Source organism: Ceratotherium simum, chromosome 6, assembly GCF_057802395.1.
Source record: "Ceratotherium simum simum isolate JZ-2026a chromosome 6, ASM5780239v1, whole genome shotgun sequence".
In the NCBI taxonomy this organism is placed as follows: Eukaryota; Metazoa; Chordata; class Mammalia; order Perissodactyla; family Rhinocerotidae; genus Ceratotherium; species Ceratotherium simum.
The window spans coordinates 215,927-243,120 of record NC_141905.1 but is presented as its reverse complement, the minus strand read 5'-3'; the positions used below and the strand labels follow the sequence as shown (position 1 = coordinate 243,120).

Sequence of the window (27,194 nt, the reverse complement as noted above, 5' to 3'; positions counted from 1 at the left end):
GTTCTTGCCGCCTGTTATTATTCCTGAGTAGCCACAGTCCCCTCCCCACCAGCGTGGGCTGGTAACCTTGGAGCAATGTGGAGAGTAGCTGCAGAGCTGAAGCAGAGTCCCAGAGGAGCTTCAGTTCTGCAGAGTCTGTGTCGCCTTCTTCACCACACATTGACCAGGTGCTTAGGGCTTGGGAAATCAGAGCTAAGGACTGAAATTCCTCAAGGTAAGAAGACTCCCCTCCCAGGAAATGGACTCCTCCAACCTGCTCACATGATTATTCAGGCACTTTCACTTTTCCATATATAGGAGTCACTGAGGAGCAAGCTCTGACCAGTTGGAGGGAGTGACACATCCATGTTCACTCCCTCCCTTCTCACCCATCCTCACCTTACTTTCGAGTGCTCACAGGCAGTTAGGCAGAAGTGATCCCAGTGGCTCTGCCAAAGGCAAGCCTGTTGGGTTGAAAGAAAGAAAAGTCAGGCAAAGTGACAGCATTAAAATTGTTACCTTGAAGAAGCAGAGTGGAGAAGTGTGAAAAGATGAATGGACCGGTGGATGGCTTGTGTGACCATTCTCTAAATGCAGAAGGAGGCTTCATGTTCACATCAGAGTCTGTAGGAGAGGGACACCCAGGTAAGTAGGTTGTCCTGGACCGATGGCAGCCTGTATTGAGGGAGTCACTTTTACTAGAGGTCTTTTTTTTTTTTGTGAGGAAGACCAGCCCTGAGCTAACACCCGTTGCCAATCCTCCTCTTTTTGCTGAGGAAGACTGGCCCTGGGCTAACATCCGTGCCCATCTTCCTCTACTTTATATGGTTCGCCGCCAGAGCATGGCTGGACAAGCGGCGCGTCAGTGCGTGCCTGGGATCCGAACCTGCTAACCCTGGGCTGCCGAAGTGGAGCGTGCACACTTAACCACTGTGCCACTGGGCCACCCCCAACTAGAGGTCTTAAAAGCAATTTGTGTTAGTTATTATAAGGGATCTCTGGAGGAACAATATGAAGTATTTTTTATTCTATTGATTTGAAGTTTTGTAGAACAGTCACTCAATATGCAAATGATAAACTGTAAGGGAATGAGGCCAAAGGTCCCTGCCGCTGCCCGGCACCAGCCTCTCAGTGTGGTGGGGCTGCGACAGAGAGTGCGCGGTTGGCTAGCTAAACATCTTATACGTACAAAATGCACTGTCAGATATAAACTTTATGTATATATGTTTTTGAGTAAAGCTTTACTCTATTGTCAATGAGCAACTCAAGTCAACAGAGAATGTGCCCTGCAGACTGTGGGTCCCTAAGTCCTACGTGTAAAGCACATGCAGGTTAGAAATGGGTGCAGCGCATCCTAGTAGGCGCTGAGATAGGTCTCTGCTCCTGGAAATCTCAGATACATGATCTCAGAGGAGTGCAGGTGACTTCCTGAAGAGCAAGGAAAGTCAAGCATTGTTTTGGTCCCTGAAAGGTAGGTGGACTTGAGAAATGGGGAAATGAGAGAGGCCTCTGTGGTGACAACGAAGACCGTGATCAGAGCCTCGAGGACAGAGTTCTAGGACAGAGGTTCTCAAACTTCAGGGAGTGTCAGCATCACCCAGCAGGCTTGTTAAAATGCAGAATGCTGGGCCCCACCCCCAGAGTTTCTGATGTAGTAGGTCTTGGGTGAGGCTCAAGAATTTACATTTTTAATAAATTCCCGGGAGATGCTGATGCTGCTGGTGTGCGAACCACACTTTGAAAGCCACTGTTGCAAGGAGAACCCTAGGGGCTAGACATACTGATTTATGTATTTAACTACTTCTTCAAAATTCATTTGGGTATTTGAAGTTTTTGGTAACTTATCACCAAGTCTACTTTGTTTTCCATCTTCCTCATCCTTGTTCTTTCTCAAAGAGATTTAACTTGCAAACCTTGTAACTCAGCTTTAGACATATCAGTGCCACTCCTTCCATATGCTTTAGCCAGTGATTCTCAGCTGGGGGCGATTTTGCCCCTTTTCCCCAAGGGCATTTTGTAATGTCTGGAAACATTTTTTGTTGTCACAACTATGTGGGGAGGGGATGTGATACTGGCATTTAGTGGATAGAGGCCAGGCATGCACCTAAACATCCTGAATGCACAAGACCATCCCCTTGCAACGAAGAATTTTCTGGCCCCAAATGTCCATAGTGCCGCTGTTGAGATGCCTTGGATTAAACTGAGTTTTATGTGTGACTTAGCTCATTTCAATGTAAATAGCCTCTTTCATTGTGCATAACTTTATAGATAAAGTTTCTAGGTTTACAGTACTTGTAATCAGATCCATTGCTATGTCTGACACATTCTGGACAGCTCCCTGGCTTATGAAGATCATATATGGGTTAGGAGAAGGCCATATATGTAGGATTTGCTCCACCTGCAGGAAGTGGTGCTTTGGCACGTGGTGGCCAGCGGTCCCATCATTCACACAGCAATGTATTCAATGGACAGAGAGTGAAAATTCCAGCCAATCAGGTGGTGGTTGTGTCTATTGATGGCAGACCCTCAGTCTGTCTGATCCCCTTTGACTTTCTTCTAAGGCTTGGTGACTTTCTGCTTGTTGTTCCAGTGCTGAATTCCTCTCCACCAGAAAGATAAAGTTAATGCTGCTTTTTCAACTTCCAAGAAAACCAGCTTTTGGCTATCTTAAGGCTACTAAGTGATATTGATAGAAATTTTGAAAGCCTACAGAAACAGTTCAGAAAGGGCCTCCTTAGGCATTATCTCAGTCTGTGGAGCTATCCTAATACCCTTGCTCCACTCCAGCTTTATTCCTAATATCCCTCATCCCGTTTCCCTGTGTGCACTGGGAACATGTGCCCCACGTCCTTGAAACAAGCAGAGTCCTCCACAGTCAGCGTGTCCTGGGAGTCCTGATGGCTCGGCCCAGAGTGGATATTTGAGCTGCAAAGGCTGTCGTGGGTGGGTGTGCAGAGGCTCTGGACTCAGAGAAGCGTAGGTTTACAGCCGGGATCTGCCACTGGGGGGAGGACAGATAGGAAAACACAAACATATGTTTAGTAGCCATTTCTGAAGGAAAGATTAGAGAATTCACCTTTAATGGCAGATTAACATTTTTCATTATAGAACCTAATATATGCTTTGAGAGCAGAACTGCTTGATTCTGGGTCTGGATTCTTAATTTAAAAACTTAAAAAATATAAGGGACACAAAGACACTTTCGGAGGTGATGGATGTGTGTATTACCTTGATTGTGGTAATAGTAACAGGAATGTATACATATGTCCAAACTCACCAAATTGTATATATTAATTATACGCAGATTTTTCGCAGATCAATTATATCTCGATAAAGCTGGAAAAAGCTCATTAATCTATTAAGAGTAGACTCTGTGAGTATTTTGAACACCAAACAAGATGTAGTATGTGTCAGTAGATCACTTTTGTTTCTGAATTTGTGGACATTGACAGTTTACAGTTCACATACAAAAGCAAGAGTGAATTTGTCCACGGTGCCATTTGGTGCTCTGCATGCTCAACCATGTACAACATTCAAGGCAAATAGCCGAAGAGTACGATCCAGTGCCAGCTCATGTTGAGCTCTTGCCGTCCCACCATGACTGAGGAGGGAAAATGACTCATAGAACGTCCGGCCTTCAGGTGGCTGAGTGGCCATGGGGAGGATCTGAGAGCTGCTTATGGAAATGTTCTGCAAAACAGCAATGACATGCAGAGGTTCTGTCATAGAGTTCTTACAGGTGGAGTCACGGCGTTGGGCATGGTGCTCCACACACGGTGCCTTGCATCCTGTGGAACCTGTGGTGCAGTGCATTGTTTGTCCCGTCTGATTTCACATCTTGGCACCTAATCTTACTGACGTTATTAGCTGTTTTAACTTTTATTTCTAGGACTTTTCTAGACATTAGGATTAAAGGAAATTTGTTGAGGAGTGAGAGACTTTTTAGTTAGTAGAGTATGTGTGTTTTGTGTGTGTGTGTGCGAATTGCTGTAGACACTTAGAACTGGTTTTGGAATATATTTCTTTTTTTTAGGGAACTCTATGAGTTTATATAATATACATCATCTAAAATTAGACAGAAGTGGGAAGAAATAAAATGGCAAAATTTTCTAATTTCTTATATTTTAAAAAAAGTGTCCCCTTAGGTAGATTTCATATGTAAACTGACAAAATATCTAATTATTTTAACATTTCAGTATGTTATAGCTAATATTTCTGTGATTCTTAATACCTGTTCATTCATGTCCAGATAAGATCTGTGACCAGATCAGTGACGCAGTGCTGGATGCCCACCTCAAGCAAGACCCCAATGCCAAGGTGGCCTGCGGTAAGACATGCCCCCTTCTTTCCTGCTGGAGACCTGAGTGGACTGAGCTTAAAGCCTTTGCCTGTGTTGAAGCCTGGAGGGCCCAGAGGTGGTTAGGTCTAGCCCTCTCACTTTACTGAGGGGCATCATGGGTGCAGCCGAATCAGGGCCTTGACCAAGGTCACAGGGCAAGTGTGCCCAGCATGGAGACCAGAGCCGCAGTCTCCTCACAGTCAGTATCCTGTCCTGTCTGCTGCGCAGACCAATCCTTCCCTCTCCAGGGCCACCCTAGCCCCTGTCTTGAGCACACAGGGACCGTGCCCCTCTGAAGGCATTCACCCTGAGGTGCTTGTAAATAGCTGGAGAGAAGGTTGGCCTGCCTTGGTCCTTCGCTCAGGATCCCACTCCCTAACTAACTCCATGTGGAGTTAGCAATAAGGGGGTGGGAGAGGCCTCACCTATGTCGACTGCATTCTTTCTGATATCTGCAGACCACCATTGTCTCACTTCAATCCACACAGCAGTCTTCTTATCTTCATCTAACAGTTGAGAAAACAGACTTAGGCTAAGTAAGTTGTTCAAGACCGCACAAGCAGTAAGTGCTGGGTGGGAAGCTCAGGTGTGACCAATTCTTTCCAAAGCTAGTTCTTCAGGCAGCATTTGCAGATGGTTAGCAACCGTGCTGGGATTTACTCTTTTTATTAGCCTTATTATTTTCTTTCTAAAGTCCGTTCCTTGTAAGCTTCCGTGTGGGTCTCTTTATCAGCACTGTGAGAGGTCTAGGTGTCTGCTGGCACATGGCCACCGACTTTCCTCCTTCCCTTGCAGAGACGGTGTGTAAGACGGGCATGGTGCTGCTGTGCGGGGAGATCAGCTCCGTGGCCATGGTGGACTACCAGCAGGTGGTGAGGGACACCATCAAGCACATTGGCTATGACGACTCTGCCAAGGGTGAGGGCAGGGCCCTGCATCTGAAGTACCTGTTGGTCTCTGCTGAGGGAGCCCCACACGCTGAGTCAGATCTGAGGCTCTCGGTCTTCTGGAAGTGCAAATAGCACCAGGAGGAAAAACATTCTTAGACTGGCCTGTGAGGGTCCACAGGTCAAAATCTCTGGCAACAGTATGGCAGCCTACGTGATGGTGCCCAGTTGAACCAGCCCGTGACCATTGGTTGTTGACTTTGGTCTTGTTTAAGGTCCTGCCTTCTTGGATCTTTGGAAGAGAAAGAAGCACTGAGTAAAAGGGGCTGCCCTCTGCTTGGCGCGTGTTATCTGCCAGATGCTGGTGCTGGTCTCTAACTGATTGAGGAGGTCTGCTGTATTTCTGATGCAGATGAGGGAATCGAGGCTTAGAGATGTCAATAGTGTGTATAAGGTGACACAGTCATTAAGTGGCTGCCCTGTTTGGGACTCCTGTGCTTTCTGCTGAACTATGCTGCTCCCCATTCAGACAAAGAAAAAGAGGACTTGGTCCAGAGCTGGTCCTGATAGCAGGTGAAGGAGATAGGCTGGCCCAGGTGGGCTCCAGGGCCAGGAATGTGGGAGCCTAACACCCTGGGAAAGGGCACGGGCCCTGGCAGGGCTTGAGGAGGAGCTCCGTGATCAGGCAGGGACGAGAGCTGCAAAGAACTGAGGGCCCTGAAGCAGATCCCACCATCTGAGACCAGGCAGGCCAGCAAGCGGCTCAGCCTGGAGGGGCATCGAAGGACGTGAGGCCAGATGCTGAGGGCTTGTGTACGCTGACATTCCACTTCCTGGTTTTTCCGGGAGACTTGTGGCATCTTTGTGGATCAGGGCAGGCGGGGATGATGCCCCACACCTTTGTAAGTGAGAGAGTGTCTTGCTGCGTGAGGCACAGACACACAGGAGCTCCGGGCAGCCGCCTTCTGACTCACCCAGAGGACTCAGTTGAGCACATGGAAGTTTTGGAGGTATATCAAGAATCACTGGGAAGAGAACAGTGAGTACGTGGTAATTCTCCCAGTCGGCACATGGGGTATTTCTAGAGGAAACCCTCATCCCAGAGCAGCAGCTTCCTGACCCGTTACCATGCAGGGCCTTTACCTGTTCTGCCTGGAGAGTCGGCTTGGTGACGTACGTTTAGACTTTATTCAGGAGCAAGCCTTGTTCTGTGTTAGGCGGCAGGGAAATTTCCTAGGAGGTAATGCCCCCTAGAGAGGGAGCCATGAGAGCCCAGCCCTGCTGTTGGCGCATGGTGCCAGACTGTCGGCGTGTCTGCCCCAGCTGGCGCCCCACGCAGTGCAAAGGCCGCAGCAGCCGGGCCTCGGGCTCACCGCTCCTCACTGCCCTGTGCTACAGTGCTGCTGGGCCCGCTGCCCTTCCCAAGCCCTTAGTCTCCTCAAGTCCGTCTTCCAGGTCACTTGGAGCCCTTGGTTGATTTTCATTGCTGAGAAGATTCATTATTTAGACAGTGAGTGATTAGGTAAAATGAAGAGTTGTTTAATGCACAGTTGGTGAGTCCTTGGCAGCTCTCTAAAGGTTGTTCGTTGGTTTGTGCATTCAAAAACATTCACTGGGAACAGGAGGCTGCAAAGGACAGAGGTGATCTGGTGCTCCTGGATTGGGGGCACTGCCTGGCATTAAATGATATGAGGGGAAGTGCCCGCGGTGAGTCGATGGACAGCGTGCAATGATGAGCTGCAGCGGGTCTGCGGACGTTACCGGAGAGCTTGTCAGATTTGGGTGTGTGGGGAAGGGAGGAGCATTCTAGGCAGAGGGTCCTAGTGGAGGTGGGAAAGTCTGCCGTGTTTTAAGGCTAAACCCCAGCTCATGTTGGCTGAAGTTCAGCTGGGAGGTGTGGGGTGAAACTGAGGAGTTTTAGTCTTACTTCCTTTGGCAGTAGGTGCCCACTGAAGCATGTACATCAACGATAGATTTGATCTGGATTTGTTTGTTTTGTAAGCCCATTCTGGCAGCATGGGTAGGGGAATAGATTGGAAAGAGGGTGACAGTCAGCTTGTCACTAATTCGTGACCTGGTGGTGGGCGCCTACGTGTTTTGCTCCTCATTCACGCAGTCCCCGCAGCTGCGTCCAGCAGGGCTGTGAGGACTCACAGGAAGAAGAACAAGCCATCTGTGCACAGCAGTTCCTTCCTGCGGCTCCCTGGGCTGGGCTGCTGCCAGCCAAGACCTCCTGACAGCCCTGCCTGCTGTGCCTGCCTGGGAAGGACCCGCTCCACCTGTGTGTGAGCTGGGGGACAGGCAGACGGGACCTCGGCCTCAGAGGTGTGGCTCTTCTGTCTTGCTCCAGGCCCTGTGCACATCTCGGGATCCAAGGACTCTGGCCCTGGGCGTCTCTCCGGGGAGTTTGTGTGCACTCTTCATTCAGTCTGTGAATACTTGGCGCAGGCACACACCTGGGCTCCTAGGTGGCGGTGTTGGAAGGGCCCTTGGTTTTCACCCAGTACACTGACTTTGGGAGGTGCCCCTGGGAGATGCTGAGGGGCAGGGCCGTGAGGCACCCGCCAGCTCTTCACTCAGAGCAGCTGTGGTTGTTGTCTGGGTTTTACACTGCAGTTCTGTGTAGGATATGAATTTTTAAGCAAGGTATAATTTAGTATAGAAAAATGCACTGTGGCGGCTTTTCTTTGACTAAAGAGTTCCACATGATGGTGTGGGAAGATACATGGTCTTCCCCGTTCTGAGCCTTGGCTCTGGGCCCAGACAGATCCCAGCTAGTTAGAACCCACCCAGCCTGAAGCTACGTGCCATGTTAGGAACTGAGCAGTCCACCAGAAAGCTCGCAGCCCTCTGCTGACACGTGTCCCCACTCGGGCCTGCCCTCCCGTCTGCCTAGGCTTTGACTTCAAGACCTGCAACGTGCTGGTGGCTTTGGAGCAGCAGTCCCCGGATATTGCTCAGTGTGTCCATCTAGACAGAAATGAAGAGGACGTCGGTGCTGGAGACCAGGTAGCTGAGCAGTGAGTGTGGGATAGTCTGTCTCGGCCTTGACTCCGACCTGTGTTGAGGAGCTAGGTAGGGAAGTTCATGAGTAATGGGTTAATCCTATGTGGGGTAGACCCCTCATCCTAGCAGGAGCGCCGGGGAGGTACATGCCTGGAGAGGGATGGACACCTTTGCTTCAGGGCAGTGACTCGAGGGCATGGCTGGGTTGTGGAAAGCTGTGGTCACTGACGCCCGATTGGGGCTTGTCTCCCCCTCCCAGAGCATTAGGGTCAGGGCCCACGTCTTCCCCTCCACAGTGACGGGTGCACATGTGGCACACACGAAGCACCTGATTCACGTTGGAGTGCCATGAAGTTTTAGATTTGAAAGAAGTTGTCCTGATGTCTAGAGCAGTGTTGCTCTCGGGCTCTCTCCTCCCACAGGGTTTGATGTTCGGCTATGCCACCGATGAGACAGAAGAGTGCATGCCCCTCACCATCATCCTCGCTCACAGACTCAACGCCCGGATGGCGGAGCTCCGGCGCTCTGGGGTCCTCCCCTGGCTGAGGCCGGACTCTAAGACTCAGGTGAGCCTCCTCCTCCACCTCCCATGGAGCTCTGGACACACACTGGGAGCACCTCCAGATCCTCGCGCTTCTTGTCATTGTGAAGATTGGGTGTTCAGTCTGGGCACTCAGAATTGTTGATTTTGAAAAGAACTATTTATTTGAAATAGATGTTTTCTCCCCCTCACATTTTATTATGAAAAATTTCAAAAATACAGAAAAGTGGAAACAACAGTTCTAGATTTCTTTTGCCTTCTTAGCGTATGTTGACTCTGGTAATGCAATTCCCCAGTTCTGCACAACTTACTTCTTAACTGTGTCAGAGGTTCGGTCACTGCCTGTCCGCAGACACAGGTCTCCACCTCCAGCGAGGCCTGAATAGTGTGAACAGGTCCTGTCTGCATCTCTCTGCGGCCATTTCTCTCTGTTTCTCGTAAAAAGGCTTTACCTTTGCTGATTCTGACCCTCTGTCCCCTCTGTGCCCTGACCTCTGCTCCCTCCATGTTGACATCCGTCTCCATTTGAAGGCCAGCAGTGATCAAGTGTCAGCATGCGTGGGGGGCCTCCTCCACCTTTGCTCTCCACGTGCTGCCCTGGTTAACCCCAAGGGCCCCTTTCCCCAGGGCTGTCTCCCCTGGCTCCTCTTCCACACTCCAGCAGCTTCTTCCCCTTCTGCCGTGCTTGTGGATCCAGTTTCCACCTCCGCACACTCAGAGCTTCCACATCTTCCACCTGCAGGTCTCTCTGAATCACCAGCCCCGTTTCTCACTCATCCTAAACAAATGTGCTCTGGGGCACGCTGTGTGCAGCCACACTGTTGCCTCGTCCTCAGCGGGAGGGAGTGCAGCAGAGTGCCAGCTCCTCCCCAGTCCCGCCAGGTGCCCTCCTGTCTCCACTCTGCCTGTGCTCCACGTTTGTCCTGCAGAGCATCCCTTCTGCTCCAGCCAGTTTCCCAGGCTGGGCCGGGATCAGTGCCGTGCCCTCCTGGGGTTCTGCTTGCCCAGAAACGCCAGAAATCCCTCTTGAGCTTCACTTTTAATTTCCTAATATCTGCTCAGAATCTTCTACAACTTTCTGCTTCCTGTGGGGGAAACCCTGCTTGTTATTCTTGACATTCAAAGGCTCTTATTTTCCTCCTTCACCTGCCTCTGCCTCCCTTCCCCCGTCTGTGTCAATCCCTGTGATTTCTCTCATGTTCCCCTTGTTTTTTAGCACTTTACACCTGTGCTCCCAGGTGTAAGGAGCACACCCTTACTCGGAATCTTTCTCTGGTTCCTCCTACCCATCCATCAGTGGCCCGCCGAGTTCCTACCTCCTCGTGGTCTCCCTGGCCACCACCAGACGGGGCCTTCTCTTGCCACTGTGCTTGGAATTTGGGGCACGTGGTTTTGTAGCTCACATAGTGCTGCTACTGCAGCTGCGCAGAGGTGCCTCCTCCTCACCCTGAGGTAAGGCCACACAGGGCAGAGGTTGCCTACTGGCTGTACCTGGGGCAAGGAAGTGTGCTTGTGGCCTACGGCGTACTCTTCCTTGGGACTTTTCATGTTATCCACATGACCCCCAAGGTGGGAAGTGGAATTGCCAGCATTCCTCAAGTGTTCTTTGGGGTTGTGGAGCATGAGAGCTAAAATATGAAGTTTGTGATGGTACCAAAAGAAAGGGCCCTGCAGCTGTTGGCTTCCCTGCCCCGTCCTGTAGATTGAGCTATGCTGTGATGAGAAGTAGGGGGAGCGTCACAGAAAAGGAAACCCTAGAACAGGGACGGGGGGAAGTCAGTGGAGTGACCATGTGTGCGAGTGAGGACTAGAGGCTCCACCTGTCAGACCAGCTGACGTGGGAAAGGCCTCCTTCGTCTTGCTCAGTAATAGAAGGTTTCCAAGTCTAGATAGCGGCGGGGATGAGAGGAGTGGTGGGGATAGGCTCTTGCAGGGTTTTCCTTCCTGTGAGGATATACTGAATTCTCTTAAAAATGGGATTTTGGATACCAAAGTCTGCCTCACTACCCTGCCGCAGGTGGGCCCTGAGCCAGCTGGTGCTGGAGAGGGCGCGGGTGTGGGTCTGCTGACGAGCTCTCCCTGGGCCCCTCGCGAGGCTGCCTTGCTGTGAGGAGCACTGTACCAGGAGCAATTTCTAGGCCTTCTTCTCTATGCCCTGTCGGTAAAGGATTTTCATCATCTAAGCAGAGTGTTGGCTGTGAACAGTTTGAATCTTTCCACCTGAACAAATTCTTGCTGCTGATACTGAGAATTGAGTGGCTGTATGGATGGCTATTTTTGTACCTGGTCAGAGTTGTGTTTTCCATGGTGTATCTTTTCCCCACCTCTTGCTGACATGATGAGATAAGAGCGATGCCTGGGGCCCTTTGCTCTGCCACAGTTCTGTGGTTCCACAAGGACACTGCTGGGGGTTTGCAGCAGAGTGGGAGCTCTGGGGAGCAGGGGGCAGTGGAGGCGGGCCTCAGCGGCTCCTTAGGATGTGAGCCTTCTCCTGAGGCTGCATGTAGCAGATCTGGTCCTAGAGCTGGCATAGGGCCTCCCCTCCTGGGACCCCTCCGCCCCGACTCCAGCTCCCTCTCACAGGGCCCGTATGCACAGTCTGGCAGTGAAGGGTTGCTCTCAGTTCACAGATGGTGGTGTCCATCTGCCTGTCTCACTAGGATCAGGCATCGTGTGGGTAGGGTTCTTTCTCTTCTTTCTTATGGACCCCACCCTATTGCTCTTCAGACCAGGCAGGACACAGGGCAGGAGTTTGAAGCAAGTCAAGTGTTGATGGACATCTGAAGGGCCTTGGGCAGGCAGAGGTCTTGCTGTAGGCACAGCCCCAGGGAGGTACTTTTTGCTGCCCATTGGTCCTGTTGAGGCCCTGGGGCAGGGAGCAGTGCTGTGCCTGCCGGCCAGTGTCCCTCCCAGGCTAGCTGGCATAGCTGCACTCCTGCAGGCCCCACACCCCATGGCCCCATACCCCATAGCCCCTCTGGCCACTGCTTTTGTGGGTCCACATGCTTTGGGTAGCAGTGGGCCTGTGGTTCTAGCATATTCCTCAGGGTCTTGGGTGACAGCCTTCTGCTGGGCAGAGCCCCAGCTACCAGGCCAGACGACTCCAGGTCAGAGTCCAGCTTTTCTAGCTGTGTGATCTTGATCAAGGTGTCTTTACAACAGGGCTAGTGACAGCTTCTCAGAGCTTTTCGGCTGGTTTCCAGCGTGCAGTTCGTGCTGTCAGTGCCGGTTTCTTTCCCAGCCTCATCCTCCATCCTCACCGTCTCTTCCCTCTCGCTCTGCGAGCCCAGGGCGCCCGGGCTCCTTCAGGACCAGTCAGAGCAGGCTGTGGCCTCGGGCTCTGTTGTGCACTGATATGTCAGGACGGGACAGGTGGCGGTGATTCTGCCTGTGCTGTGTGGGGTGACATGAGCTCCCGGGTCGGGCAGAGTAGGGTTGGGTTCCTTGGCTTTTCACTGACTGGCGTGTGACTTCAGGCAAGTTATTTGGCTTCTTGTAGGCCTGTTTTCTCATTTGTAAAGTGGAGATGATAATGCATCTTGCTTAGATATGAGTTGATAATGCATCGAATGGACCCAGGAGTGACCCTCATGGTGGAAATGAGTATTAGATCTGTGCCTGTGGTCTGACCTGCAAGGCCCCTGAGGCAGCTTCCTTCTCTCTGGTGCTCTCTGCTTTTCCTTTCTTTTGCCAAAACACCCAGAGGCTGGTGATCGAGAGCTCACAGCTCCATCCATCTCAGCCGCCCTGGCCGGAGTCACTCTCAGTCGGTCCCCACAGCAGGCGAGTCTGCCAGCCCCGTAGGCTTCCAGAGCTCCTCCCCTGGGGCTGGAGCAGCTGATGTGTGGCCTGTCGACCCCTGTGTTCCTTGGTGGGGGCCTGGGCTGCCCTGGCCCTGGGCTATGGGGGGGTCAAGAGAGGGCTTTGGCCAGGGGGATATTTGTTGTCACGCAGAACCCTCTGAGATAGAAGGAGAGGAACCTAGTGGGTCACAGAGAGGAAATTCTAGCAAAGCTGAGGCTCCAGGTGGCACTAATTGTGGTCACAGGTGGGAATAGCCTATGCCTCGTTCCCAGTCATCCCATAACTCTGGGCAATTATCCAAATACCAGGATGTGTTAGATTAAATTTCCTGAAGGTCCTTTGAGGATGGAGGGCCCCCTTGGCTCCTGGGAGCCCTGCCTGCCTCCTGGGTATCTGTGCCTGGCAGCGACGTGTCCTCAGCTCGGGACAGGGCCCCATACTGTCTCCACCTGCCCTTCTGACCGACAGGTGACAGTTCAGTACGTACAGGACAACGGCGCCGTCATCCCTGTGCGTGTCCACACCATCGTCATCTCTGTGCAGCATGACGAGGGCATCCTGCTGGAGGACATGCGCAGGGCCCTGAAGGAGCAGGTGATCAGGGCCGTGGTGCCTGCCAAGTACCTGGATGAGGACACCGTTTACCACCTGCAGCCCAGCGGGCGGTTTGTCATCGGAGGTCCCCAGGTGCGCCCTCGTCTCTGAATGAGGCCCTGATTCGTCTTTGTTACCGGGCTTGCTCACCTCCCTGAGCACAAGGACTGCAGGAGGTAGCTTTGTGTGACGCAGCCAGGCCTGGGCCTGGGCAAAAGTGAGCTCACTCTCTGTGGGGCCTGCTGTGTATCCATCAGCACACGAAGGACTGGGGACATGTCCCCAGGATCCTCCACGGAGTACCGCCTGGCCCTCTCACTCCAGACACCTCACACTTGCCCCAGCTGCTGCTGCTCCTGCGACCGTGCTAACTCTCACTGCAGATGACTGACCTTCCCCCGGCGGTGCTCACCAGGCCTCTGCCGCAGGTTACCATCCACTCTGGTGGGCGCCGAGGCGGGGCAGTGTTTTAGGTGAGGACACCAGCTGCCCCCTTCCTCCTGCACCACAGGAATGAGGACATGGAGATGGGCAGAGCACCTCTGAGAGGCTGCCGACCACTGCCTGGGGGCCTCAGCTGTGGGTGTGTTGCCACAAAGCACAGCCCCCATAACGGGTCCTTTGTCCGCATGTAGTGCAGAAACCCGGGGTGAAAGAAAGCTTGTTGTTTTTTCCTACAGGACTTCCCAAAACCTCAACATACTACTGTGAATTGTGCGTCTCTAAGAGGGGATACAATATGCACTTTCCTCAAATCATTTAACATAGAGCACCTCCCCAACATCTTTATTGATGGGTGGTGCGCAGAGCAGACACCTGAGGAAACGGCACCGTGACGTCTGCCGGACGGCACCAGCTGGGCCACAGCCCATGTGTACTTATTGCAGCCCAGTTTCCTCCTGCAGTTGGATTTCTCCATTGCGATCAACTCATGACACAGAGGCATGAGGAGTGGCTGCGACCCCAGCGGCCCATCTTCTACACTTTTGATGAGGCTCTGACACATCATCCAACTTCTGTAGCTGGTCAGGGACTGAACTGTGATTAGAGCCCAGGGTTTCTGGCTGACTCCTAGCCATGGGGCCTTTGGAAAACACCCCCACGCAGCTTCAGGGCACCCTTTACAAGTTGTAGTCCAGCGGCCATCACAGTACTCCAGCTGCCCCTCCTCCAGCCATCTGGGGCTCTGGTTCTCATCTCCTCCCTCTCCCTCTGTAGGGGGATGCTGGCGTCACTGGCCGTAAGATTATCGTGGACACCTATGGCGGCTGGGGAGCGCATGGTGGTGGGGCCTTCTCCGGGAAGGACTACACCAAGGTGGACCGCTCGGCGGCTTACGCTGCCCGCTGGGTGGCCAAGTCCCTGGTGAAAGCTGGGCTCTGCCGGAGAGTGCTCGTGCAGGTGGGTCGGACACTGCCAACTCTGCCCCAAGTAAGGACACGCCGGCCTGGGGGAAGGGCACACACTTTGCCAAAGGATGTGACTGTGTGTCGTGTTGGGCGCTGTGGCCAGTGCCCTGAACATCTGGGAGAGGGAAAACAAAAGTCTTCAGGGGCGGGGCAGGGACACGACTGCCTGCCATGAAGGTGGCACGGAGTCTAGGCAGACAAGGTGGGGAGCATGTTGGGCAAGAGATGTGTGGTTCCAGCTGCCCCTTCCTGAGGACATCGAGGTTTCTGTGAGGAGGGACCCCTGCACGGAGGCTGCTGTTTCTGACCCTGGTCTCTTCCGGAAGGTTTCCTATGCCATTAGTGTGGCTGAGCCACTGTCTATTTCCATCTTCACCTACGGAACCTCTGAGAAGACAGAGAGGGAGCTGCTGGATGTGGTGAATAACAACTTTGACCTTCGGCCTGGTGTCATTGTCAGGTAAAGTGCCGTCCCACTGCTGTTAGGTGGGACCTTCCTTCCCCCTCACCCAGAGGCCCAGCTCAATTGAAAGGGAATCAGAAAGAAGGATTTCCAGCCTCCCAGAAGGAGAGGGTCTTCAAGCTCTCGGCCCAGCACAGTGCACACCCCAAAGGCAGCGTGTCTGGTTTTTAGGTTAAAGGAGGCTGTCCCAGCAGATACCAACTCCAGTGGGCCATCTTTGAAGAGGTTGGGGGACCTTTTATAATTATTATAAAAATAATTATAAGGCGGAATGCCTGAACATTGAGTCGGCCAGCCCGGCCCCTCTGCTCTCGTTTCTCGTGCCATCCCTGCTCTCTCGGGCTTGGCTGTGTTGATGTTGGCCCGGGCCTGGTCAGAGGAGTGGAGAGGAGAACGGCACAGCAAGGACCAAGTTCACACCCTGGTTCTGGGCGCGTCTGTGGGATTGGGCTGTCCCTGAACCTCTGAACCTGCTTCCTAAGGCCCGTGACAGTCACCTCGTAAGATGTGGTGTGGCGTAGACAGGAAATATGTGGGAAGTCGCTCTGTGAGTGGTGACACTCCACACAAGACTGTCGTAGCCTGTTAATTACTCCTGTGCTGGAATTCAGAGGAAGAAATGCTGCTGCTTTTCCATGTACGATGACCCTTTCTTCTGCCGAACGTACAGGGAGTTGGATCTGAAGAGGCCCATCTACCAGAGGACAGCCTGCTACGGCCATTTCGGAAGGAGCGAGTTCCTGTGGGAAGTTCCCAAGAAGCTTGTGTTTTAGAGCTGGTGGAGCTGGCCCTGGCCTCGCCCCGGAGGCCTCTGGGTGGCCATCATTCCTATTCTCCAGGATCCCGACTCTCAGATCTCCCAGACCCTGGGCCCTGACTGCCACCCAGGGAGTGCCTTCCCCCCAACCCCCTCCCCGGCACAGCTAGGCCCCTTGGATTTAGCTGTATCCTGTCATCATCATGAATGGCAGGAGGCAGGGGTCTTCCTGGTGCTGAGGGTCAGATCTCCTCGTGACGATAGTCATGATGTTCCCCTGCCTCTCCCTTAGACCAAGGCAATGTTCATTTAGTGGAAAAACCACCACTGTCAGGAGTAAATCCCCTCACTCACCTCTCCCCGCAGCCTGGCCCCTGACCAGCTCCTTCCTCCCCTGGCGTGTGCTAGGTTAGTGCATCTCAGAGACCTCGAGGCTCCGTGTGGGCCTGGGTGTGCCCGGCCTTCCCTTCAGTCTGGCCAGCTCCTGAGCGAGGGCCTCCACACAGGCCCTCCCAGGCTGGGCTTTTGTAGGGATAAGGATGGGCTGATGTCACCTGAGCGTCTACACTGTGCAGGGGCTGAGCTAATCTGATCTCATTTTTTCTTCAGTGCAACACAATGAGGCAACACCTTGTGTTATCCCATTTATAAATGGGAAAACCGAGGCACAGATCATCTAGGGAACTTTCACAAGGTCCCACGGCCTCGTGTGTCAGAGCCTAGACGTGAGTCCAGGAGCTTTGCCTCGGGAGCCCGTGCACCCCTCCCCAGCCCCATCTCATGCCAGAACAGACCCGAGCAATGATGAAGCAGAGTGAGGTGAGGCTGTGCCCTCTGTTCTGAAGGCCTGAGGTTGCTCGTGGTGAGTCCTGGGCAGTGATCTGCAAAGGACTGTTTCTCGTGCCTCTTTTTTCTCAGAAGACACTTCAGGGTGAGCTGGTTATCCTGGCCCATGGGACTGGGCTGGAGTTTGGAATTAAGAAGCAACCATATAATCCCAGCCCCTGACCTCTCAGGGACATGCAGGGCTTGGGTTTATAGACCTCTGTGGTCAGTGGTCCAAGTGCAGTCCAGTCCCGTCTGGGCTTCCTGGAGCTGGAGAAGCAGCTTGTCCTAGCACCAGAAGCCAGCCCCTTAAACAAGGGACTGGAGTCTTCAAGTCTTTCTCTCTCTTTGTCCACCTTTGTGCCCCCTGCAGTCTGAGTGCTGTTGGAGTAAGCGAATGAGCCCTCAGACCCCCCTTCCAGAGGTGCCAGTCCTAGGGCCCAAATAACTAAGGTTAAATAGTGACCCAAGTGGCAGGGCTTAACTCCTAGTGGTGGACGAGGTGTCGTGAGGAGATTTCTGCATTTGCCAGGTGGCTTCTGGGGGGCAGGTCTGTGTCTGAGGGGCCTGAGTGGTCTCCCTTTCCATCCATGGCCCGCACACCTGCCCCAGCTGTCCTCAGCTGGGCCTCTGACAGCTGCATCTGTCCCTTCTCCCCGGTTCCCCGGACCACAGGCTCGAGTGGGGGCTCCATGGGCCCCAGGAGAACAGTGGGCACTGGGCTTCTTTCTGGGTACACAGTGCTGGTTCTGGTGGGGACAGGCAGCCCCACCTGGGGAGCAGACAGCCTGTGTCTGGGCTCGAGGCTTTCTCTTTCCATTAGGGGAAAGGCAGCTCTTCAGGGCAGAGAGAGAAGCCGAGTGACCGTAACTCAGTGCTCATGGGAAGCTCTGGTCTCTGTGGGGGGCTCCTGGTTGCCCAGCAGTCTTAGTTCCTCTCAGGAGAGGGAGGCACAGGTCTGCAGGGGCCTGAGTTCCTCTTACTCAGGCCGTATTTGAAGTGAAAATTCAGAATTTTATACTTTCCCCACCCCCTAAATAAACAAGATTTTTTTTTGTCAACATTGTTAATATGAAACTAGAGCCTTGATTTGTTAACAGTTCTGGCTACGACAGTGAATAAAAACCCAAGGAGCAACTACTCTATGCTGTTCTTGTCTGCAAGCCCAGAAACCTCCCCTCCAGGTAGCATTGCCTGGTTCCCCCTCCCCTCGCAAAGCGTGTCCTCTCCCCAGCGTCCCCACCTGGGCCCCATTGCCATCCACGTGGGGCTCATCCGCCATGGAGTATGGTTTTCTCGTCCGCCAGCAACTGTGCTGAGTCGCTGCATTACTGTGTTCATTCCGCACTGCTCTCCACCAAGGCAGACATTCCTAGGAAACCCATATGACAGGCAGGAACCCCGAGGCCCAAAGAGGGATAGGGATGTGATGGAGGGCACCTGGCTGGCGAGTGCCTGTCTTCAGGTGTCCTCTCTCCATCCCCAGGCGTTGCTGCGCTTCGTCCTCACCAGTGTCTCATTCTGCTGCCCTATCCTGCGTGTTGTCGCAGTATGACTGGCCTGAGCTGGGCATGCTGGCAGTGTTGGTCGAGTGGTTGAATGAGGGAAATCAAATGAAGGGAGTGGATGAAGGGTTTGGAATGCAGAGACGAGCCAGACCTTTAAATGGGGGCACATCTCCCTGTCACACATTTGGTGGGGAGAATTAACATGCTTGTTTTCCTGGGAAGATTGTCCCTGCAGTAGCCCCAGAGAGGCAGTTGTGAAGGCTTGGAGCAGGTGGGGGTGGGGCTGCGCTGTTGCCTACAAGCAGGTGGTGGGGAAAGGAGTCAGCGCTGGAGAAGCATCCAGGTACAGGCTGAGGGGAAAGCCTGTGTGAGGAGGCTCTGGTGAGACCCTGACGTGATAGAGGCTGGTCTGGGGGCCAGGAAGGGCAGGAGTGCAGCCAAGACCTCAGAGTGTGGCAGAGAGAGGAGGAGAAGGCCAAAGGCGCAAGGCAGGAGGGTCCCACGGTCTTGAGACAGGATCTATGCCTTGAGAAGCCACTGCCTTGGCTATGCAATAAAATATTTTTCTTAGAAAATAATACACATTCTGTAAGAACACATACAAACAAAAAGGCACACACGGAACATTGGAATGCTTGCCTGTGAGGGAAGCTGGTAAAAGAATGGGCTTTGTGGGCATAAGAGGCCAAATAATTAGTGAGAGCAAGAAGGAGAAGCAACTTGTGAGCCACAGAGCCCCACGTGTCAGCCGTTGTGGAGATGTAGCAGGGGGACGAGAGAGTGGCTGGTGGGGTAGGAGGAAAGCCAGGAGGGCGGAAGCCAAGGGAAGACTGTTTCTAGGGTGAGGGAGGGTCCCCTATGAGAAATGATACTGATGGGCTAGATGATGTGAGGCCTCGGGAGTGTCCAGTGATGTCAGCCATGTGGAGGTCGTCGATGACCTGGGAAAAGGAGAGTCGTTAAGAAAATATAAATATGGCCATCTTCCTCACCCCAGTTGTCATCCTTTAGTACCTCTAGTACATTCTGAATAAAGTTCAAGGTGCATGACTAAGCTGTCACCGGCCCATGTGCCTGCCCAGTGCCTGTCTGTCTGCCCTCATTCTGGAGTCCACTCCCCACCCTACTCCAGACTCCCTAGCTCCTTTGGCTTCCGCAAACAGGCCAGCTCCTTCCTGCCTCAGGACCTTTGCACGTGCCATTCTTTCTGTGGTACTCTTTTCCTGTCTTTAAATGGATGCTCCATCTAATCCTTGATGTTTCAGATGAAATTTCTGTTTCTGAAAAGCCCGTTCCTTGATAAACCTCTCTTTTCTACTCCCTTCCATTTTTAGTTTCTTGTTCAGTGTTTAGCACAATGTGTAAATACATATTTCCTTGTTTAACCTTCTTGGGGCCCATCCCCCTCATGACTCCTTCCACACCCACCCACCCTCCCTTCTCTAACTGGGTGGTTCCTCTGATGCTTTCACACATCACCCTCCAGAAAGACACTCCCAAACGTCCTCCATAAATTGTGACCAACATCATCTTTTCTGGTCATGGGCTATCTAAGGCTGTCATTCTTTATGGATGTCAGTACTTGCTTGTTTATGCCTGTTGCCACCTCAGGACCTGGAATTGTTGAGGTCTTACCTTGTCTGCTATCTTTGCTGTTTCATGCCTGGCTCTAGGGCAGGGTCTGGCACAGAGTAGGTGCTGGCTGTAGGAGCAGAGAATGAATTCTAGGTGTGTTCATCTCTCTTGCCCATGATTCCCCTTAACAAAGAGGTTCTGCAAGAGACGAGGATCCTGCTTGCCCTCTGGTAGGTTCTGTGCCAGGCTCAGGTGCCCAGAGATGTAAATTACAATTATTCAACAGAGTTTTGTGTTTTTTTAAAAGCACTTGCTAAGAGTGTAGCACTGTGCCTGTGAGGAGTTATACAACAATCACTCAGCATTTCAGTGTTTCAACATTAGAAGTGAACGTGGGATGACAATGAGGTGACAAATAGAGGAAGGTGACATCAGATGAGGAGGCACCCAGGAGGCATGTATCGAGGATGGGGAGGTGGGAGCTTCGTCTGAAGGGAACTTTGGAGTTGGTGGTGGATTGAGAGTAGGGAATGGGAGGAGACTCTGGGAGAAAGAATTGGCAGCTCAGCAGTGGTTGGTTGGGTTGAAAGGCTTGGAGTGGGAACTTTAGAGGAGATTTTTGCCTGTGACAAATTCCCTGGAGTAGGTGTGACCCAGGCACGGTGTAAGCAGCAGCTGTGACACAAATAGCCAAAATATGGAAACAACCTGTGTCTGTTGATGGATCAATGGATAAAGAAGATGTGGTATATATGTATACAATGGAATAGTACTTGGCCACGAGAAAGAAGGAAATCCTGCCATTTGCAACAACTTGAATGATACTTGAGGGCATTATGCTAAGTGAAATAAGTCAGACAGAGAAAGACAAATACTGTATAATATCACTTTATGTGGAATCTAAAAAAGCCAAATTTGTAGAAACAGAGAGTAGAGGTGGTTACCAGGGGCTGGTGTGGAGGGGTTGGTTTGGGGAGATGTTGGTCAAATGGTACAAACTTCCAGTTTAAAGATGAATAAGTTCTGGAGATCTATTGTACAGATTATAGCTAACAATACTGTAACACGTACTTGAAAGTTGCTAAGAGAGTAGATCTTAAATGTTCTCACCACAGAAAAGAAATGGTAATTATGTGATGTGATGTGATGTGATGGAAGTGTTAGCTAAGGGTAGGTGGTAATCATTTTGCAATATATAAGTGTATCAACTCAACACATTGTATACCTTAAACTTACACAATGTTACATGTCAATTATATCTCAGTAAAGCTGGGAAAAAAAAGTGTGACAGACACCTGGTCCCTTGGCTGTGAGATCTCCTGCCTTCTTACCGTGACATCCTGTGAGAGAGGTTGTGGAGAAATAAGAAAAAGGGGCTGTGTTCTGAGTTCAGTTTGTGCCGGCTCTAGATGCAGAAAAATGTGGGTAGGTAGATAATTCAGTGGGGAGGAAAAGCCAACTAGAGGGGGCAGGACAGTTTACAACCCCAGAAATCCACATCTAAGGTGGTATTGGATGTCACCTACAATATGGGTGGTTGTGTCAGACCCATTTGATGTGACTCTCATGGGACAGTGTGAAACTCAGAAGTCATAAAGGCAATAACTCAGAGTGATGTCAGCAACGTGGCGGAGTGAGCTATTCCCTTGGTCTCTCCCCATTTTGAACTACAGCTGAATGGACATCCGTTGACCAAAAGAAGAAGCCTGCACAGCACAACAGGACGCCTGAGAGACACACGCAGCTATACATCTGAGGGTGGAGAGACTGACCCTCTGGGAAGTGGTGGAGATAAGTGAACACTCCATACCCCCCTGCGGCCCTCTGCACACACAGGATCACTTTCCAGCCTGACCCGAGCACCCTGCAAGTGGGAACAGAATGTGCCCCAGGGTGACTGCAGGAACAGGTGGCGTCTGCCCTTACCCTGCTTGTGATCACTTTCTGGGTGAGGGAAGGAGCCCACGGTGCCCCCACGGCCCCAAGGAGGGGCCCTGGCTGGGTCCACACGAGAAGCCCTGCCCACCAAACACAGCAGCCACCGGGACTGCGAGCAGAGTCTGCCATGGAACTAAGCAAGCTGGGGCAAGCATACTCCAGGCCTGCACCAGTGCACATGGTACTGCTGAGCCCCAGAAGAGGGATTGTGCCCCCGGGTGACTGCAGGAAGAGGCCACGGCTGCCCCTAACCCACTCGTGATCACTTTCCCAGTGAAGGGGGGAGCCCACTGTGCCCCTGGGGCCCCAAGGAATGGCCCTGGCTGGGACCCCACAAGAAGCCCTGCCCACCGAGCACAGTCCACACAAGTGCCTGAATGCTCTCCAGGCTGGTGCAAGCATCTGCAGTACCCACACAACTTCCAGCAGATAGGGAGGGACCAGAAACTCTACCCCTGCTCCCCCTAGCGGTAGCAGGTGGAAGCTGCGACCTAATACCACCACAAATGCCCTGACAAAAGATTAGTCCATCAAACACCATGAGAAACCACAGCAACAGTTCAGACAGAAGGAAAATGACAATTCTCCAGAAACCAACCCTGAAGGCACAGAAATTTACAATCTGAATGACAGAGAATTCAAAATGGCTGTCATAAAGAAACTCAATGAGATACAAGAGAACACAGAAAAACAGTTCAGTGAGCTCAGGAATAAAATGAAGCTCTTCACCCAAGAGATTGAAACTATAAAAAAAATCAAGCAGAAATTCTGGTTATGAAAGACATAATAATGAAATAAAAAGTAATCTAGAATCCTTAAAGAATAGAGCCAATGTTATGGAGGAAGTAATTAGTGATTTAGAGGATAAAAGTATAGAAATGCTACAGGTGGAGGAGGAGACAGAAATAAGATTAAAAAAAATGATGGAATTCTTTGAGAAATATCCGACTCAGTTAGGAAAAGCATCATAAGGATTATAGGTATTCCAGAGGGGAGAAGAGAGGGAGAAAGGAGCAGAGAGCTTCTTCAAAGAAATAGCTGAGAACTTCCCAAACCTGAGGAAGGAACCAGATTTATAAATACATGAAGCCAATAGAATGCCTAATTACATCAATCCTAAAAGACCTTCTCCAAGGCACATAATAGTAAAACTGGCAAAAGTCAATGACAAAGAAAAATATTAAGGGCAGCAAGGCAGAAGAAAATACCCTACAAAGGAACCCGTATCAGGCTCAGCAGATTTCTCGGCAGAAACTCTACAGGCTAGGAGAGAATGGAACGATATATTCAAAATACTGAAAGACAAAAACTTGCAGCTAAGAATCCTCGAGCCAGTGAAACTTTCCTTCAGATACGATGGAGAAATAAAAGCTTTCCCAGATAAACAAAAGCTGAGGAAGTTCATTGCCACTAGACCTTCCCTACAAGAAATAAAGATGTGCTCAGACCACAAACAAAAAGGAAAAGGTCTACAAAGCATTGAGCAAGGAGATAACTAGACAGACAAAATCAGAAAACTGCAGCTCTCTATCAGAACAGGGAAACAAATACTCAGTTATATCCTAAAGATAAAGGGAAGGAAAGCATCAAAAGTAAGTATAAACACTTCAACTTAGTCACAAACTCACAGCATTAAAAACAGAATAATTGTAACAACAATAACTTGGAAGAGGAAGAGGTAAGGGATGGAACGTTCTTAGGTTAATGGAGATAAGAGGCTATGAAAAAGTGGACTATTTCATCTACGAGATCTTTTATACAAACCTCATGGTAACCACTAAACAAAAGGTCAGAGCAGAGCCACAATTCATAAATAAAAAGAAAACTGAGAAAACCATCACAGAAAACCACCAAACTGAAATGGCAGAAATACAAAGGAAGAGAAATAATGGAAACATAGATCAACCAGAAAACAAGAAATAAAATGGCAGTATTAAGCCCTCATGTATCAATAATCACTCTAAATATAAATGGATTAAATTCTCCAATCAAAAGACAGAGTAGCTGGATGGATTAAAAAACAAGATCCAACAATATGCTGCCTCCAGGAAACACATCTCAGCTCTAAAGACAAACACAGGCTCAGAGTGAAGGGATGGAAGAGGATGCTCTAAGCTAATGACAAACAAAAGAAAGCAGGTATTGACATACTTATATCAGAAAAAACAGACTTCAAGTTAAAAAAGACAATGAGCAACAAAGAGGGGCAGTATACAATGATTAAAAGGACATTCCACCAAAAGGACGTAACACATTAATATATATGCACCTAACACATTAATATATATGCACCTAACACAGGGGCAGCAAAGTACATAAAGCAACTATTAACAGACCTAAAGGGATAAATTAGCAGCAATACAATAATAGTAGGGGACCTCAACACCCTGTTTACATCAATTTACAGATCATCCAGACAAAGAGTCAACAAGGAAATAGTAGGTTTAAATGAAACACTTGATCAGATGGACTTAACAGATATATACATAGCATTCCATCCCAAAACAGCAGAACACACATTATTCTCAAGTGCACACGGATTATTCTCAAAGATAGACCATATGTTGGGAAACAAGGCAAACCTCAATAAATTTAAGAAGACTGAAGTCATCCCAAGCATCTTTTCTGGCCACAGTGCTATGGAACTAGAAATCAACTACATGAAAAAAGCTGGGAAAGCCAGAAATATATGGAGACTAAACAACATGCTACTGAGTAACCATTGGATCAATGAAGAAATCAAAGGAGAAATTAAAAAATACATGGAGAGAAATGAAAATGAAAATACAACATGCCAAGTCCTATGGGATACAGCAGAAGCAATCATAAGAGGGAAATTCATAGTAATACAGGCCCATGTCAACAAACAAGAAAAACCTTGAATAAGTAACCTTAAACTGCACCTAACAGAACTAGAAAAAGAACAACAAACAAAAACCAAAGTCAGCAGAAAGAGGGAAATAATAAAAATCAGAGTGGAAATAAATGAAGTAGAGACTAAAAAAACAGTAGAAAAGATTTATGAAACTAAGAGCTGGTTCTTTGAAAAGATAAACAAAATTGACAAACCCTTAGCCAGACTCACCAAGAAAAAAAGAGAGAAGGGTCAAATAAATAAAATTGGAAATGAGAGGAGAAGTTACAACAGATTCTGCAGAAATACAAAGGAGTATAAGAGAATCCTGTGAAAAACTATGCACCAACAAATTAGATAACCTAGAAGAAATTGATAAATTCTTAGGCTCATACAACCTCCCCAAACTGAATCAAGAAGTAGAGAACCTGAATAGACCAATCACAAGTAAAGAGATTGAAACGGTAATTAAAAACCTCCCAAAAAACAAGTGTCCAGGACCAGATGGATTCTCTAGAGAATTTTACCAAACATTCAAAGAAGATTTAATACATATCCTTCTCAAAATATTCCAAAAAATCGAAGAAGACAGAATGCTTCCTAACTCATTCTGTGAGGCCAACGTCACCCTGATACCAAAGCTAGACAAGGACAACGTGAAGAAGGAAAATTACAGGCCAATATCGCTAATGAACATCAATGCAAAAATCCTCAACAAAATGTTGGCAAACTGAATACAGCAATACATTAAAAAGATCGTACACCATGATCAAGTGGGATTTATTCTAGGGGCACAGGGATGGTTCAGCATCCACAAATCAATCAATGTGATACACCACATCAACAAAATGAAGAATAAGAGCCACAAGATCATCTCAATAGGTGCAGAGAAAGCATTTGACAAGATCTAACATCCATTTATGATAAAAACTCTGATTAAAATGGATATAGAAGGAAAGTACCTCAACATACTAAAGGCCATATACAACAAACCCACAGCCAACATTATTTTTAATGGTGAAAAACTGAAAGCCATCTCTCTGAGAACAGGAACAAGACAAGGGTGCCCACTCTCGCCACTCTTCTTCAATATAGTACTGGAAGGTCTGGCCAGAGCAATTAGGCAAGAAAAAGAAATAAAAGGAATCCAAATAGGCACTGAAGAAGTGAAACTCTTGCTGTTTGCAGACGACATGATTTTATATATAGAAAACCCTAAAGAATCCATCAGAAAACTATTAGAAGTAATCAACAACTACAGCAAAGTTGCAGGGTACAAAATCAACTTACAAAAATCAGTTGCATTTCTATACACTAATAACGAACTAACAGAAAGAGAACTCAAGAGTACAATCCCATTTACAATTGTAACAAAAAGAATGAAGTATTTAGGAATAAACTTAACCAAAGAGGTGAAAGACCTATACACTGAAAACTATAAGCCATTATTTAAAGAAATTGAAGAAGACACAAAGAAATGGAAAAATATTCCATGCGCATGGGTTGGAGGAATCAATATAGTTAAAATGTCCATACTACATAAAGCAATCTACAGATTCAATGCAATCTCAATTAGAATCCCAATGACATTCTTCATGGGAATGGAACAAAGAATCCTAAAATTTATATGGAACAACAAAAGACCCTGAATAGCCAAAGCAATCCCTAGAAAAAAGAACAAAGCTGGAGGCATCACAATCCCTGACTTCAAAATATAGTACAAAGCTATAGTAATCAAAACGGTGTGGTACTGGCACAAAAACAGACACACAGATCAGTGGAACAGAATTGAAAGCCCATAAATAAAACCACACATCTATGGACAAAGGAGGCAAAAACATACAATGGAGAAAGGAAAGTCTCTTCGATAAATGATGTTGGGAAAACTGGACAGCCACATGCAAAGGCATGAAAGTAGACCATTATCTTCCGCCATACACAAAGATTAACTCAAAATGGATCAAAGACTTGAGTGTAAGACCTGAAACCATAAAACTTCAAGAAGAAAATATAGGCAGTTCACTATTTGACATTGATCTTAGCAGCATCTTTTCAAATAACATGTCTGATTGGGCAAGGGAAACAAAAGAAAAAGTTAACAAATGGGACTACATCAGACTAAAAAGCTTCTACAAAGCAAAGGAAACCATGAACAAAAAGAAAAGACAACACATGAACTAGGAGAAAATATTTGCAAATCACCTATCGGACAAGGGATTGATCTCCAAAATATATAAAGAACTCATTCAACTCAACAACAAAAAAACGAACAACCCGATCAAAAAATGGACAGAGGATATGAACAGACATTTTTCCAAAGAAGATATACAGATGGCCAACAGACACATGAAATGATGTTCAACGTCACTAATTATTAGGGAAATGCAAATCAAAACAACAATGAGATATCACCTTATACCGGTCGGAATGGCTATAATTACCAAGACAAAAAACAACAGATGTTAGAGAGGATGTGGAGAAAAGGGAACCAACCCTCATGCACTGCTGGTGGGAATGCAAACTGGTGCAGCTACTGTGGAAAACAGAATTGAGATTACTCAAAAAATTAAAAATAGAAATACCATATGATCCAGCTATCCCACTACTGGGCATTTATCCAAAGAACTTGAAATCAATGATCCAAAGAGATCTGTGTACCCGTGTGTTCATTGCAGCATTATTCACAATAGCCAAGATGTGGAAGCAACCCAAATG

At 49.3% G+C, this 27,194-nt stretch overlaps 1 protein-coding gene across 1 annotated transcript; it reads left to right on the top strand.

Annotated features, from left to right (window-relative positions):
• The first annotated feature begins 372 nt into the window (after nt 1-372).
• On the top strand, nt 373-17,723 carry MAT1A (methionine adenosyltransferase 1A). Its single transcript, XM_087431765.1, has 9 exons — nt 373-624; nt 4,229-4,306; nt 5,114-5,236; nt 8,102-8,214; nt 8,634-8,777; nt 13,025-13,243; nt 14,369-14,551; nt 14,886-15,019; nt 15,693-17,723. The coding sequence occupies exons 1-9, from the start codon at nt 531-533 to the stop codon at nt 15,793-15,795; spliced, it is 1,191 nt and encodes a 396-aa protein (XP_087287891.1). The 5' UTR covers nt 373-530; the 3' UTR covers nt 15,796-17,723.
• The last annotated feature ends 9,471 nt before the right edge of the window (nt 17,724-27,194 follow it).

What these genes read in the sequence shown, in the direction of transcription:
- MAT1A (XM_087431765.1), top strand. Translation starts at nt 531, where the DNA reads ATGAATGGACCGGTGGATGGCTTGTGTGACCATTCTCTAAATGCAGAA. An exon ending in CTATGACGACTCTGCCAAGG is followed by an intron (nt 5,237 to 8,101) that starts GTGAGGGCAGGG and finishes CCGTCTGCCTAG; the next exon opens with GCTTTGACTTCAAGACCTGC. An exon ending in ACGTCGGTGCTGGAGACCAG is followed by an intron (nt 8,215 to 8,633) that starts GTAGCTGAGCAG and finishes CTCCTCCCACAG; the next exon opens with GGTTTGATGTTCGGCTATGC.